This window comes from Hippopotamus amphibius, chromosome X, assembly GCF_030028045.1.
Source record: "Hippopotamus amphibius kiboko isolate mHipAmp2 chromosome X, mHipAmp2.hap2, whole genome shotgun sequence".
In the NCBI taxonomy this organism is placed as follows: Eukaryota; Metazoa; Chordata; class Mammalia; order Artiodactyla; family Hippopotamidae; genus Hippopotamus; species Hippopotamus amphibius.
In genome coordinates, this window is record NC_080203.1 from 56,439,511 (window position 1) to 56,457,370 (window position 17,860).

At 33.0% G+C, this 17,860-nt stretch overlaps 1 protein-coding gene across 7 annotated transcripts in view; it reads right to left on the reverse strand.

Annotated features, from left to right (window-relative positions):
* The window catches only part of PCDH11X (protocadherin 11 X-linked), a 754,051-nt gene that overhangs the window by 695,292 nt on the left and 40,899 nt on the right, over positions 1-17,860 (reverse strand). For 6 of the 7 annotated variants that reach the window (XM_057718189.1, XM_057718188.1, XM_057718186.1 and 3 more), the window contains exon 1: positions 5,095-5,674. In XM_057718189.1, coding sequence (XP_057574172.1) covers positions 5,095-5,634 — 540 coding nt within the window. In that variant the 5' untranslated portion in view covers positions 5,635-5,674. Of the gene's footprint in view, positions 1-5,094; positions 5,681-17,860 lie in introns of those variants that run through there. The other variant, XM_057718183.1, reaches the window with a different exon arrangement.

Sequence of the window (17,860 nt, forward strand, 5' to 3'; positions counted from 1 at the left end):
AGTTATTTTAAAGCTGAAAGGGTGAACTTCCAAATAAAACCTCATTTTATAGTTGAAAAATGAAGAAATCATTCTATTCAAACTCTTCTGAACATCTTTAGAGGCAACTATACTTTCTAAAGCAGTTAAACACATTCTTTGTTATAGCATATTATGCCTGCAATGGCATTAATGAATGTTTACTCACTCCTCCTGATACTACACACTACTTTGATCCATGAATACATGATAAATAAATATTAATTCTTTCCGAATAACAAAGTTTGTTAGCTCTTTATCTCCACAATATATTATTTGATGTCTCATTCTTGGCAAGTGTATTCAAGATTACTAAATCTAATGGTAGACACAATTTTCACAATTTGGCTTTTCTAATCCCAGATTTCAAAGCATATCTAAGTCTAACCTTAGTTTCATAATCCAAGCTCTTGATCAACAGGCAAGATGTTTAATTCTCATTTAGTTTTAAAAGTAGAAACCAAGTATATCTTATTCTAAACAGAATAGAAACAAGGGTCCAAACTTTGATTATGTGAAAAGACTCTGCCCAAGATTAAATTTTTTTGAGGTGGATAGAAAAGATGAGGATGCTTTATGAGATGGGCAAAAATGTGTAAGGGCTTTGAGTGGGGTCACCAATCTGAGAAAAACTTGATCTTCATGCTCCGTCTGCATAGTCAACCTTTGAAACATCGTCATGCCTGCCTCAAGGGAACCAATCAACACATTGTCACTGGGCTAGTATAGAAATATTACTGCTGATATATGTGAGGGAAGATGAAAATCTGAAGCAGAAGATGAAGACATATGCAACATCATTGCACAAACCAATTTCCCCTGAGTTCCAACCATGGGAAGAAGTAGATCCCTGTGGTTAATATCCATATCCTGAGTCAGATTGGGTGCTTGAAGTATATTTCTATTTGTGAATATACTGGCTTCCATAACAACAAGACTTAGAATATGAAAAAAAGCTTTATAAATTACAGGACATCAGAATAATAAGTGGATAAAAACAGATGATTGAACTTGGTGTACCCCCCAAAAAATAAATTAATTAATAAAAAAAAAGAATAATAAGTGGAAGTTACAGAGACATTGTAATTTTCTACTCCTGGACAACAGCTCTTCAAATACTACTAGGGCTCAGTGGTGTATATATATATATATATATATATATATATATATATATATATATCCCACATATATATATATAATATATATATTAGCTAGATGACACAGATGCAGATAGTTATATATATACAGTATACAATATGTACACATGTATGTATGTATAGTGTACATGTAGTGTATACTATTTACCATGTATAACACATTTTAATATATATTATTTAATAACACTTAAAAATGATATATTTATAATATATAAAATATTTATAATATATAAAATGGCATATATATACACATAGACATGTATGTGTGTATATACAGATATATATAGTTATAGATATTTAGCATAGCTAGTCCAAATTAAGGGAAATTATATCAGAATATCATGGGGAATTCTGATTATAGCATGTCTTTACTTGAAACAGTGAAAAGAGAAGACTTCACTTCTGGATGTGTATATATATATATACTATATATATTTAGAACTTTTATTGAGATAACTTCTGGATATTTTTTAAGTGGCAATTAACATCAAAAACTTTTATGCATGAATTTTTTTTCTTTAGAGTAACCTAATCTCACAAAAAGTTGAAAATTAACCTTACCAAGGTCATACAGATAAATTTTATTTTGCCATAATTTTCTTTGTGCTAAGCAGAATCACTTGGTAATCATGTAATTCATTCATTCCTCACTTTATTTTCACTGTCTTCTTTCTTTTTCTTTTTGTTTCTTCTTCCTTCCTTCCTGTTAAACTTGCTGTGGTTCCCACCCTCAAGGTTATCTGTCTTTCTGTCAATTAAATCTAAGAGTCAGAAGAGTTTATTGTAGTTCTCAATTTACTAGTCATATGATCATAAGCAAAATAAATTATTACTATGAAATGCAATTTCCAAATATTTAAAATCTGGATAATAATGCTTTCATTGTTTATGCCAAATCACAGCTAATATCATAAAAATGCATAAATGAAATAAAATATTTATATATTAAAGTTTTGAGGATCAATATTGTAAGTTTTGTTTTATACTACTTTTTATTATGTACATTTTGATAGATTTATCAAATGCCTTTATTTTCAGGTAATTATCTTGTTAATTAACATAGATTTGTGGATAGCAAGACCCTTTCATGTGTAAATTGGCCTAATTTTCCCTAGAATTTTTCTTTATATCTCCCCCTTCTCTCCTTTTATTATCTGAACTTTTCATATAAATTTTATATTTCCTTAGTTAAGATAAACTGTGATTTTGCTAGTCTTGTCTATTCAGCAAAAATAGAACAAGTTAATGTTAATTAAATTCTCAGCCTATTCTGCAGGATAGAGGATCTTTAAAACAAATTAGTATGGTTGGCCTACTTATGTTCAAATTATAACATTTATTAAAGTTTATGTATGCTAACTCATATATATGGAATCTAAAAATGGTACTGATGAACTCAGTGACAAGACAGGAACAAGGATGCAGATGCAGAGAATGGACTGGAGAACTCGAGGTTTGTGGGGGCGGGGGGTGAAGGGTAAGCTGAGACGAAGTGAGAGAGTAGCATAGACATATATATACTACCAACTGTAAAAGAGATAGCCAGTGGGAAGTTGCTGTATAACAAAGGGAGTTCAGTTCCATGATGGATGATGCCTTGGAGGACTGGGATGGTGAGGGTGGGGAGGAGTCAAGGGAGGGAGGGGTTACAAGGATATGTGTATAAATACAGATGATTGACCTTGGTTTACCTCAAAAACTGGTACAAGAGTGTAAAGCAATTATATTCCAATAAAAATAAATAAATTAATTAATTAAATAAAATAAAAAGAAATTCAAATGAAAATAGATTTTAACAAACCTAAATTATGCCAGTGGGTTTATTTGTTTGTTTGTTTGCTTTTAATTTGAATTTGTTAAGCAGCTTTCAAGACAAATCAGAAATTTTTGGAAGTTCATTAATCTCCCCTGAGGGAGACATGATAAAATTATCCTTTGAGTAAAGCATTACATTTCAAAATAACACATTTGTCAGGATGGTTGCATGGAGAGACCCTATTACTAATTCCTGAATTAAATTTGCTAAGGTCCCATTTTGATTTTAATCTGTCAATTTTTATTTTCCAAATAAACTATTTTTCTTTGCTTAGGCTGTGCTCTCCAGTATGGTAGTCACTTACCACAGGTGGCTATTAAAAGTAAGTACAAATAAAAATTCAGTTCCTTGGTAACACTAACCACATTTCAAGTACTCAATAGCCACATGTGGCCAGTAACTATACCATACTGGATACCACAGATTATATAACTTCCATCATTGCTGCTGGACAGTGTAACTGTCCAGCCATCTACTGGACAGGGTAACTTTAGAGATAGTATCCACCTTGCTACACAGCTTACTATTTAAAGTGATAAGCTTCACATTTCTGTAAACAGTCAAATGTTTCCATGCATCTCCAAAAATCTTCTATGTAGGTGTATCTACCCTTTACTTAGTGCTTATTCTTCCCAATTCTGCCCCGGTGACATTTACATCATCATCCTCATATTATGACTGAAGAAACTAAAGGTTGGAAAGATTAAGCTGGAGGTGGCTTGTCTAGTCAGTGGTAAGCACAAAATTGTGATCTATATCTTTCTGACTCCTGCATATTTTTCCATTTCATCAGATAAGGGGATACCATTGCAGGGACCTTACCTAAAAATGCTCATTTATAAATCATCCTTCCTTTTTCAGTTTTTACTTCTTATATTCACACACAAATCTGCATTTCACTTGAAATCACTCAAAAGATATCTAGAGTTTGATTTCTGAATGTATTTATAAACAAATATATCTTGACAACTTATCAGCATCATCTGAGCAGTTTTCCAATATTACACACCCTCCAGGCTAAAACCTTCAGATGATATACATCAAAATATCTTATTTCTGTGTTCTTTGAAAAATTTTAACATTGGTCAGTATGATAATCACAATCTGGTAGTGAATAGTCAGAAAATGTTTATAAAACTTTGGAAATTGCTTGACCATATCTATATTATATCTGCGCATTTGTTCTTTTACACATTTGCCAAGATCATTCAAGTGCATTGTACTATTTCACATACCCAAATATGAGTTTTCTACTACTCTATATACCTTATAGGTAATTAAAAAGAATCACACATACTCTTGATAAATGCAGTCCCTCTGCACATATTTCAAAGAATACCAAATATTCCATCTATTCTTCCCTCTGCATTTCCCACCCCAAGACCCAAATCAAACCAAAACAGGTTCTTTAGGTTAACTGAAAGTTTTTGGCTGAAAAACATACTTACCCTTTACAGCAAATGAATGTTCTGTGTTTTCAAAGAATTGGAACAAAAGGAAAATATTTAATAACACATGTCTAAAATTTAATCTCACTTTGTGACTCAAGAGATGCTTAAAGATCTTGCCTTGACTTGAATCAACATGAAAAATACTTATTATTACTATATATGTGTAGAAATGCTAGTAATAAAAATGTTCTATTCACCTGTAAAATGAATTTATTTGGCATCTTTTCAAAGCACAAGATAAAGCTTTCTGTCTAAAATAATCACTTAGAAAAACTGATAGGTTTGTGGATTCATTCTTAATGTTCACATTTGCTTGTTTAGGCCAAGTTTGAAGCAGAGTCACGACTAGACAGAGAGTAAGATATTTGGTAGGTTATTGATTTGTAAGCAGTAAGGCTGAGCTCCTTGTCTGACCTCTGTAATAGATTGTTAGTGGAAACACAAACAACTGCTTGAAAATGAATATACATAAAATGAAGATTCATAAACCCCATGCAATTGCAAAAATTGCATTGATAAACTTTCTTCGCTATGCTTTACTTAAACTTTGAAATACTGTGGTCATGGCTTACTTAGAATTTGAAGTACACTAAGATCCTTTTTTTTCCTTTAAACAATGAGCTGTCTTTAATGAAGCATTTTTAAAACGCACCTTAATTAGCTGGTAGTTTTGAACTCCGTTTATTCCTATGTCAGGATCAATGGCCGCTGGGAGAGCATATCTAGAGTTTATAGCCGAGTTCTCTGGAATTGATATGTTGATAACCGTTGCAGGGAATAATGGTGCATTATCATTTATGTCTTCTATCAGAAAACGTATTTTAACCAGTCTAAATATTTCATCTGGCAGAACAGCAACCTCCACCTCATAAAAGCAACGGGTGTCTGCTAAGATACCAGCACATAACTTCTCACGATCAATGCGAGCTCCAGTAGTGAAGATCTCACCAGTACCCTCCTCAATTCGAATCAGTGGCACATCTCCGGTCTTGTACACTAGCTTGAACTGCATAGGAGTTGTTAAAGACTTGTCTGGAATTAGCGACAAGTTGAGGTCTTTCAGCAAGTCGCCTATCAAGACGTTTTCTGGCATTTCTTCCCGGATGGTGTAGTTCTTCTCCTGGGCGCCAGACTGAAACACGACGCATGCTAACAGGACCGCAAATATATACGTCCCGGACAACAAGTCCATACCAGGCAGGATCGCACTAGTTTTTTTTGTATCAGTCCACAGAGAACTGTCAAAGAGAAAAGAAGAAAAGTAAGAGAAAGACGAAGAGGAAGAAGAAGCAGTTATTAAAACCAAGCATTAATGTATGTTAACTAAATGCTCCGTTTTAAATTAAAATCATTAAATGAAATAAACAACAAGGTCCTACTGTATAGCGCAGGGAACTATATTCAATATTCTGTAATAAATCATAATGGAAAAGAATATGAAATAATATATATGTATTTATAACTCAATTACTTTGCTGTACAGCAGAAATTAACACATTGTAATCAACTATACTTCAATAAAATAAAAAAATGCCAAAATCATTAAATGAAAATACTAGCACAATAAACACTGTTGAATAAACTAATGACAGATGTTTTGAATCTAATATTATGCATTTTTATGTTAAGATGAAAGATAAATTAAGCAAGATACCTTGAGTAATTATGACACCCAGAGTATTTATAGTGTTTACCATTGATAAAATATATAAAAGATAATATTATACCAAAATAGTTAAAAGTAATAAAATAACTTAAAACATTTAATTCAATAGTTAAGAAAAAGTAAAGGGATATTTGTTACTAATAACAAAAATATAATCATTTTACTCTTTGTTACAATGTGGTTTTCAAATGCAATTCTTCTATGTATTGTGAATGTTTTATACAATATTCCATGTGTTCAGCTCTGGGCATCAAAATGTAAATATCGATCTAGGTTAGGAAGTTTGGGTTAAAAAGAAATGTCTTTTCAGAGAGGAGAGGGTTTGATATGGCAAATGCCTAAACATGGGAAGAACAATCATGTGAAAAGGGGATTAAAGTTGTCTTTCTTTGAATGAGAGGAGCAAGAATAGATATAAAATTACAGGGAGGCAACTTTCAGATCAACTTAACCGCTTATTAAACAGCCCCGGTCCCCATTGAGCCACAGATCTGCCAGGCTACGTGCCCCCGTGATGAAGCTGTCCTTCGACGAGGAATACCGTCGCGCCATGAACGAGCTGGGTGAGTGCCCCTCGCTGTACCCGAGAGCTGCAGCTACCCCGATCCAGCCCGAGGCCACAGGCCCTCATCCAGTGCAGGGCAGGCTCTAGGCCCTAGTGGCCCAAGGGTTCAGAGAACAGAGCTGCTGGGTGGTCGGGGCAGGGCGGCCCTGTGAAGTTTTAGGTTTGGGAATATTACATCTTTTTCCACATAAAGGTAATCCAAAGGGCCAAAAATTACATCCAGGTGCTCCGTTTTACTCTAACTGTTATAAAATGAGGCACTCCTTCTCACTCAGCAGATGGTCAAAGCATTCAAAGGTTCTGTGTGATCTCATGTGGTCCAGCCACATAGATGCAGGCGTTCGAAACCCAATGCAGAGCGGGGAGCACCTGGGCGCAGCCTTTCTGGGGAGAGCATCTGGAGTGGCAGACACTTTACAAGAAGGCACAGCTCTTGAGTCTCTCCTCTACCAGCTGGTCCAGGGACCCCTGGGGCTTACCAAGTCCCTTCCAAGAGGACTGCAAGGTCACTGTTGTGTTCATTCTGGAAAAAATGGCTTTCAAGAGACATTGAATTCCATATATTTGGAGGTACTGATATCGAAGCTGTATCACCAGTTTAGATCTACATATTTATGATTTGTTAGACAACATCCATACATTTAATGAGAAAAGTGGAGTACAAGACATCCCAACTCTGAAAGTTTAATAGATTGCATAAAGTAGCCCGTGTGAAAATGGGTTTTCACATCTACAAACTGACATAAGAATTACCCAACTACATGAAATAGTTTGACTAGGGTTTAAAGATAAGAAAGGCATTTTAAAAGACTTTATCAAGTTAAAACAGAGAGTCAAAAAACAAGCAATATCTCTGGCTGCTTTTCTCCTCCTTGCTTATTATTTTTCATTCAGTGAAATCTGCCATTTTATTTCAGTTTTCTAATTCTTCTGAAAAAAATTTAACAAGGAATTTTTATTCCTTTATAATCTGCAAATTTGTCTTCAGTTTCCTTTACTAATTCTCAATTCCTATTCTCAATTTGATTTGTTGGATACAGTCTCAATTTGGTATATTAAATATTTTTTTTAATATCTAGTGTCATAAAACATTTTAACATGCTTTTGGATGTTATTTGTAGGTAATATGTTATATAAACACAAAGTAAAATTTGTGTTACACTGCTCTAAACCCTATCAGATATTATCTTTTTATAATTAAGTAGGGATTAATGCAGCTATCAATTCATTCCGAAGTTTTAAAGAATCAGTTGACAGATGGTCATTTAAAAATCCATTACAGAAAACCATTAATGCACATAGGTATCTAATTAAGGAAGTTCTCAATTTTTTATTGGTAAATGATAACCAATTTAAAATTTACAAAAATTTTAGTCATAGTTCTAAAAATAGAAGGACTCATGAAATGACATAACTTTCTATGGATATTATGATCTGATTATGCCAATGTATTACATTAAATAATTTTAGAAAATATGCATATTGACAGGCCTGCAGACACAAAAGTGGGGAAAAAGAAACCTTCCTATTTGCAATCAGTAACAGAATAAATGCATTTGTTGCAACAATTGAGATCGTTTGGGTCACAAAGAGAACCAAGAAGTGAGCTAAATAGACTTGAAGCATCTCATTTTATAAATTCTTATCACTGAATTTAAAAATTATATATTGTGGGTCCAACCACTTTCCTATGTTGAGCAGTTGATGTAATTTATAAAAAAAATTTAAGTATAATAGTGAGTAATGCTAATGCTGAAGACATTTTCTATCCTAGTAAACACCACAAAAAGACTATTGCCTGTGGTATTTTTAGCATCATTTGCTCAAAGATGAGCACTGGGATTATATAATATAGCAACCTTTTCAAGACTCATCCTCTTGTGAATTATTGGCCTTATACTCCTCTATGCACTTGAGAATAAAAATACTTCATTTTTACTTACTATGAGTTAATATGCATACATACACGTGTCCTATTTTGAATCTAGAACATCTAAAAAATTTATGTCTGTATGTGTGATTTTATAAATATCATGCAAACATAAGCAAAAATAAAAGTTGGGGCAGTTACAATTAGAATTAAAACTATCACTCTATTCTTATCTTATGCTTAGGTATTGCACATTATTACAACTGGCAGAAGAACACAACAGACCATTTTTTAAAACATTGCATGCATGTTGCAATACCTGTACAAAAGAGGAGGGATTAAGAAAGTGACCTAATTCTAAGCAGTCCCCACTCCCAATCAGTTCTAAATATGTTCTACTCTACCTTTAATAATATCATCAAATAAAACATTTTAAAATATGTTTCATCACTTGAAATTCTTTCAGAGGTTTTGAAAACCAGGAAAAAAAACTTTGGAAAAAAGACATTTCAATTTTCCAAACTTGGGCAAATGTACATAAGGCGAACTGAGAAGGAATAATTACTGTCTAGTTAGTAATTAGTTTCATGAAAGGGTAGTCATGTATTTGACAAATATTTATTAGGCAATTTGTATATGCCAGGCACTGTTGTAGGCACTGAGAATAAAGCAGTGAACAGAACAGGAAAAACCTCTGCCCTCACAGAGTTTATATTTGATAATAAAATATTCCAGACTGTCTTTAATTCAGTATTCAACCAATGTATAACAGTCATCTCTGACTCTATCAGGGTGTAAACATGCATGATAACCTCGATCTCCAGATTTTAATTCTGACCCATGCATTTATCACTTAAAAATGTATTGCTATGTTCAAAATTTAAAAAGGTTTTCTCTTAAAATGCTGAGTTTAATTCTTTGAATGACTAATACAGAAATTTAGCTACTAAATATGGATATGAAGAGTCACTGCTTAGTTTTATGAAAGCATGATGAATTTAACTCAGATATGCAGGGAAAGTATTCCTAAGCACATACCTTACTTGACTTTAACTTTCTTTCTCTCATGAACAAACTATAATATAACCTTAAATTTCTTTACCATTCTCCCACATCCCACTGCTACTACAGTCTCGGTTAGTTTGGAAATGGATAAGAAATGTACAGTGAAAGAAGATACAGAGAATTAAAATTTTCTACAAGTTTCAGTAGTGCCAGCTTTATTTAAGCGATTTTTTTACAGACAATATATAGTGATTGGGTATGTAGAAGGACAGAATCATGACAATCAGAGAAAGCAAAAGCAGAAACAGAATAAGCAACTCTGAAACTTTAAGATATGAAAAGCCAAAATGCAAGTTCGTTTTATAGTCTCTGAGCAATTTAGTTCTAAAAAGGTAAGTAGGTAGGGGAAGTAAGTCTACTATATGCAGTTCTAGAGATTTCAAACCATAAAAGTGATATTCAAATTGTTTGTCAGAAGAATTCCAATGCATAATTTCCCTGACATACTTGTTACATTTTCCTTCATTGTAGTGCAGTATTTAACTTGTAATATACTTATAATTCTATATGAATGAGTGGCTTACATGCTACAATAACAAATTGTTAAAAATAGTGCAAATTTATGTATTATATGAAAATAAGAAATATCTCTATGTTGCCCATGATCCTAACTCTGCTTGGTTCTCATCATTCTAATTACTATAATGTCTCATGAAGTCAAAAATACACAATTAAACAACCATAATGTATATATAGTTACTTCCACGTTCTTGTTCTCATGCACAGTCAAAGCTTCTTTCACAGACTAGGAAAACAATAATGTAGTTCTTCAGGTTGACAGGAAGGAATCCAGGACAGGAAAAGTAACCACACCTGAAGAAAGACAAACTGGAGCAACTGATAAGCTCAATACTTTCAAGGGGATTGACCACAAGTAGAGTTGGGTAGGTGCATTGGCTGTCCTGTTTGACATGACTATTTCCTATGTATTCTGAAACTTGAAATGTCAAAATGAAAGATTTAGTAGGGTACTTTAATTCTATAAAAGTGATATTTTCATTAAATTTTATTCCACAAAGGATCATTTATTTTATTTCATTTTGAACATGTCCAATTTTCACATTTGGGTATAATCTTCTCCAAGAAGTGGATTCCATCAGTGTTACTTTCTTCTCTAAAATGTTTATGTTTTATTGATCCATTCTAACACTCCACAACAGTTAGTGCAGTGTTCTCTAACAGGGCTTCAAATCTGTTAATAATCAATGCTCGAATATCACCGATAAGAAAATTTGTGAAGATTGTTCTTCCATATTAATTTTTCTGGATTTTTTATATGATTTTGGCAGCATTTAAAAATGGCTTTACAGACGGATAAAGCAAGAGACATATTCCATTTGGCAAAAATATAATGGTTGTTTATCATCATATATCCTTTTATCACCTCAGGGTGAATTTAATCATGATTATTTCCATATCTACTAATTACTTTAAATATGTTTGGTCTATAAGTAACAGTATCATAACAAATAGTTCTTAGATTCACTGAGTTTAAAATGATGATCTTCATTTGGTGTAGCATTTTAATTCCTCTAAGTAATTTCAAAGCAGTTATTTCATTTAGTATTTATAACAACTATATGGTTTATATGAATATCCATAAGCATTAATTTATATATTAAATGTTTATATCAAATAGGCGGTAATTTCACACTCTGTAGATCCTTTAGATGACCATGTTTTAAGATCATGTTTTAAGCAGGTAAATAAATGGGATAAATTTCTGACTTCACCGAGAATTTATTGACTAGTCTATTTTGATTTTTAGATATATAAGGATAAGTGAATATTTTTATTAATTCTTATTCTCAGGAATTAAAAATGCCTATTCTCAGGAATTAATAAAACAGTGTAGGTCTAATCAGAAAAAAAGTGATGACTTGGTATATTTTTTTATTTGTCAGCTGCTAATTTATCAAAATCATAATGCAATAAATTCAACAGTTAAAAGCAAGTGAGATATAGCACCAGAATCTTGGAAGATGTTGAAAACAAGATCCCAGTTGATAGACTGGAAAATGAATCAAGGTAAGATATTAATTATCAGAAAATGAATGGTATCTGTCAACCTATTGTTCCAAGGAACAAGGAGATGACTTTCATCATTAATAGCTGCATTCATTCACCCAGAGAGACAAAGAAGCTTTTCTTGGTAAGATGACTTCAGGGTGACATAAATCTTCAATCAGTAGCTACACATCATAGACCACCAAGCAAAAATGACACAGCAACTTTTTAAAAACTAGTCTTGCTACTTGGTTAATCAACTGCCTAATAATAAGTACCTCAGCCTTAAGGATCAGCAAAACTCCTTTCTCCTAATTCTTATTCTTTTACACATATTTTAATATCCTTTCTGTGATTTTCATTTTGTGTCACTTCAAAACTCAGACAAACTGGATGACAAGTTAAAAATGACAACATCAATGAACCAATGGGTAGAAAAACATCTGAACCATAAATGGGACATACACAGGTCACATTTTGATACATTTAATTTGGGGCAGAACAATAATTACGCAGAATTCTGGCTTTAAAAACTGAATTAGCATTTATGGAATAAATTAAAAACTACTTCTTGTCAGCTCTTAATTTGTACAATAAATTCATATTCTGGGGTCAGCCCCATTTTCATGAAGGAATTGTTTCTATAACAAATACAATTCAAATGCATTTACAAGTATCTCACACAAAGACAAATTATAAATGTTAGTATTTCTACTATTTTTCCTTTCTTTCTTCTAAGTTAACATATAAAGAAATGTCTTACTGATTTAGCAATATCCCTCAAACATGTATTGAGTTATGATTTCAACTTTGTCTTACCTCATTTTAATTACAAATATAAATATCATACTAATCATTCAAACTTCAATTTGGGCATTCAAAAACACTTTGTTAAATTTGAGAAATCTTAATTTTAGAGAAGGTCTGTTGAGTCCTGTTTCAATATTATTAGTAATTTGAAAGTGTACAAAATGGTCAGTTATAAACTGGATGATTTTATGTGTAAAATCCTACATAATACCTGAAGATTTAGCACTTCAAAAATAGGAATTTAGGTATAAAATTCATCTTCCACAAAAATATTTTTTTAAATTGAAATAATTGTTTAGATCCATATTTTATAGCGTCATCCTCTATTCTGCTATTTACTGCTATTTGCTTTAACAGTGCATGGGCACTGTACTGAACATATAAGTGCTTAAGAAATGTTTGTTGGAACAGTAAATGCTGGAGAGGGTGTGGAGAAAAGGGAACGCTCTTGCACTGTTGGTGGGAATGTAAATTGATACAGCCACTAATGAAGAATAGTATGGAGGTTCCTTGCAAAACTAAAAATAGAGTTACCATATGACCCAGCAATCCCATTGCTGGGCATATACCCAGAGAAAATCATAATTCAAAAAGACACATGCACTCCAATGCTCACTGCAGCACTATTTACAATAGCTAGGAGATGGAAGCGACCTAAATGTCCATCAACAGATGAATGGATAAAAAAGATGTGGTACATACATACAATGGAATATTACTCAGCTGTAAAAAGCAATGAAACTGGGACATTTGTAGAGACATGGATGGCCCTAGAGACTGTCATACAGAGTGAAGTGAGTCAGAAAGAGAAAAACAAATATCGTATATTAACACATATATTCAGGCTATAGAAAAATGTTACAAATCAACTAGTTTCCAAGGCAGAAATAGAGACACAGATGTAGAAAGCAAACACATGGACACCAAGAGGGGAAAGTGGGGAGGGTTGGGGGGGGAATGAATTGGGAGATTGGGATACCAAATTGTACACTCTAAATACATGCAGTTTATTGTCTGTTAACTGTATCTCAATAAAAGTACTTAAAAAAAAAAAAAAAGAAATGTTTGTTGGGTCTTTGGGTTTCCAATTTTTTTAACTCTTTTTTTTCCAAGATCATATTACTACAAGGACTGGCAAAGATTCTAAGACAATAGGAATAATATAAGACAACTTTGAGTATTCATTATACCATGAATTCTGTTTTATTAAAAAAAAAAAAAACTACTTTTTTTTTCTGAGTATATTTTAAGCACAGGTATTTTCATTACAAATTACATTAAGTTGCTCTTAGACAAGCAGTTTTCCCAGCTAGAAGTACACAAAATATTTAGATTAACAAATCCTATACCTTTTCAAAGTATGTGCAGATTCTTGTTATTTAATTTTTTTTAATCATACTTCCTACTTTGGAGTACCACAAATCCCACTTAGGTTCATAAAGGAATTAAATGTGATTCCTTTCATCATTAGCCTTCATTCACCATACTCCATGCTTTCCCACCATAAATAGAGTCTTCTCTGTACATAGTAATAGGCTAGCATATTGGAAGAAATATTTATGCTATCTTTTTATAAATCAAGTAGTTCATTAACCTCAAAGTGACTTTAAGTAACTGTCAAATGGGAAATCAAGAATATATAAGTTCCATTTCCATAGAGTTGGGTACAGTTATTTCTTTGGACTAGCAAATGCCAGCCAAATCCTAATTGTGGAATATTCATGAGATATTTCATTTTTATGTTTAAAATAATCATCTTCTTTTTCCACTGTGGGTATCTGTCCTTGTGTGTATTTGTGTTCAATGAAAATTTTCAATTGAGATGCCACTACATTAGACAATAGTGGAAATCGAAGTGGTGTGGTCAGAATTGCTCTTATATTAAGGCAGTCTCCATATGCAGTACTTTCACTCTGTCCCACACTAATGCATAAGAAGACCAAATAGATATATTTATTTAGGCATTTGCAGTCATTATTTTTTTTTAATTTAGCTCTTGCCCTGCTTATGAGGAACATAACTAACTTTGCTTATTTATGAAGGTTTGCAAAAAAAAAAAAAAAAACAACAACAAATTTTATCTTCTGAAAAATAGATTTCACATTGATTTTGAAAAAGTTTGCCAAAGAAAGAAAATAAAGACATCATCTTCCTATTAGGAACCAAAGGCCAAATTACTTGTGTTACTTTACCCCCCCCCCCAAATTTTTTTTTTGTTTTTTTGGTTTTTAGAATTGCAACTTACATTGTCATGATTTCAACTTGAAATAGAGGATGAAATAGGTGAAAAATGGCCACTGTCTTATTTTAGATAAATCAAAATTTCTGTATAGATAATAAATGTATAGTAGTGATCTCACATCTTCTTCTTATTCCAAGAAATATTTGAAATATGAAAAATATTTTTTCCTTTGCAAAGGTATTCAACACCTTAATAGAGTTGATAGAATGAGCTTTCACAACCAGAACTATTTCACACTTGCTATAACTGGCACTCACTCTAGGAAATTGTGATTACATGCTTATTAATTCTTCCTATAAACTGACAACCCTGGAAAATGAAGGCCAGTGCTATTCGCAGTAAAATTGCTTTGTATCAGGACTTGGTATTATAGATGGCACAAGAACAAAAATTTAGAAGCAAAGGTGATTATACCCTGAAAAAAAAGTATCTTTTCCACTCTATAGTCATATTTAGACCATAAGCACCTGGAGCTGTGCATTTCAGTATAGTCACCTGGGCCATATGCATTCAATACATTATAGGTGGTTATTTATACTATGCATGCATTTCTGATTCTATAAAGCAAGACAAACTTATATAGTTGTCTATTAGGATATTTGCAATATACCCTTCAGTTTCCTGTCTGAAGTTCTTGAAGAATTAATGATTTATATCATGCATTATATTCTTCATATTATCCCTATAAGGATTATAATGATGGTAAATCAGGAGAATGTGGTGAGTATCCCACACTTCTATTGACTCTAAACAATATACTAAAAATATCAAGTGGGTAGCTGTATCAATATATCACCTCTTCATAATTTTAGTGTCTCAGACACAGTACATTTATTTATATAGTATTTCTCATAGGTTTTATGGGGATCTTATAATGTTTTATGAAAATAATTGTAAGATACTACAATAACTATAAAACTGCACATTTTTTTTTCTCTTGGAGGATCTCAAGCAGTTTGATTTCTAATTTAAAATGAGAGGAAATTGGATTGTTTCTCTTTGAATTAACAAGTTACCAATCTCTTAAAAATATCCACTACTTAATAGTTTCAAGACAATGTCATAAAATAGCATTCATTACTAAATGATTCAATAATAAATTTTACTGCATCTCATTCTATACTTTTTTCATCCCCTGCCTATGAATCAGATACCCCAGCTATCATTTCACTTCCCTTGAATGCATGCATAGCTCAAGATTATTTTCCCCTTGCTCTAGATTAGCACTGTCCAATAGAACTTTTTGCCATGGTAGAAATGTTCTATAACCTGCAGTGTCCAATACTGTAGCCCTTAGCCACATTTGCCTATTTGTCTTGAACACTTGAAACGTGCCTAGTGCAACTAAACAGTTGAATTTTTAATTTAATTTAATTTAATTTACAGTTATTGAGTTGGTCAAAAATTCCTTTGTTTTTTAAGTAAACATAAAAGACACATTTTTCATTTTCATCAAGAACTTTATTGAACACCTTATTCGCTGTTTTGTTCCACTATGTTCTGCCATTTTTCAGGCAACTTCATAATTCCATCTTCCCAAAATTTTTATCTTTTTGAGCAAAAAACTGTTCCAGATACCTTTCACAGTCTTCTAGGGAATTTAAATTTTTTCCATTAAGAGAATTTTGTAGAGACCAAAATAAATGGAAATCCAAAGGTGCAACATCTGGTGAATACAGCGGATGAATCAGAACTTCCCAGCCAAGCTGTAACAGTTTCTGCCAGGTCATCAAAGAAACATGCGGTCTTGCGTTAGTTATCCTGATGGAAGATTATGCGTTTTCTGTTGACTAATTCTGGAAGCTTTTCGTGGAGTCCTGCTTTTAGTTGGTCTAGTTGGGATCAGTACTTTTTGGAATTATCGTTTGGTTTTCCGGAAGGAGCTCATAATAGAGGACTCCCTTCCAATCCCACCATATACACATCACTTTCTTTGGATGAAGAACAGACTTTGAAGTCATTGGTGGTGGTTTGTTTCACTTGCCCCGTGATCTCTTAGTGGAAACATTATTGTACAGTATCCACTTTTCATTGCCTGTCACAATTTGTTTTAAAAATGGAACATTTTCGTGACATTTAAGTAGAGAATCGCATGTGGAAATATGATCAAGAAGGTCTTTTTTTTGCTTAACTTATGTGGAACTCAAACATCAAAGTGATGAACATAACCAAGCTGGTACAAATGATTTTCAATGCTTGATTTGGATATTTTGACTATGTGGGCTATCTCCTGCATGGTATAATGTTGATTGTTCTCAATGTCTCAATTTGGTCACTCTCAATTTCAACTGGTCTACCCGACCGTGGAGCAGCATCCAGCAAGAAATCTTCCACATGAAACTTTGCAAACCACTTTTGACATGTTCAGTCAGTCATAGCACCTTCTCCATACACTGCACAAATCTTTTTTTGCGTTTCAGTTGTGTTTTAACCTTTCTTGAAATAATAAATCATAATGTGCTAAAAATGTTGCTTTTTTTCTTCCATCTTCAATATTAAAATGGCTACACAAAAATCCACCAGTTTTGATAATTTTTTTAAATGCATGCTGATATGACAGCTGTCACAATACAGTCTAACAAAAATTGTTTGAATGAAGTTAAAGACAACTAAGCACTACTAGAGCCATCTTACAGAGAAAAATGAATGAACTCTTTGACCAACCCAATAGAACCATGAAATGCAAACCCCTATTGGCTGTTATGTTTCCTCATATTTCTATTTCTGTGCAGATTTAACCCTTGACCTCCAAGTTCACCACAGTGCTGGATACTGTCTTAATAAATGCTGTTGATTTTATTTATTTATTTATTTATTTATTTATTTATTTATTTATTATTTTATTGTCTGTGTTGGGTCTTTTTTTGCTGTGCGCGGGCTTTCTTTTTAGTTGCTGTGAGTGGAGGTTACTCTTCCTTGCGGTGCGCAGGCTCCTGGTTGCCGTGGCTTCTCTTGTTGCGGAGCTCAGGCTCTAGGTGTGTGGGCTTCAGTAGTTGCAGCACGTGGGCTCAATAGTTGTGGCTCATGGGCTCTAAAGTGCAGGCTCAATAGTTGTGGCACACGGGCTTAGTTGCTCCGCGGCATGTGGGATCCTCCTGGAGCAGGGATCGAACTTGTGTCCCCTGCATTGGCAGGTGGATTCTCAACCACTGCGCCACCTAGGAAGCCCAATGCTGTTGATTTCTAATTTTAA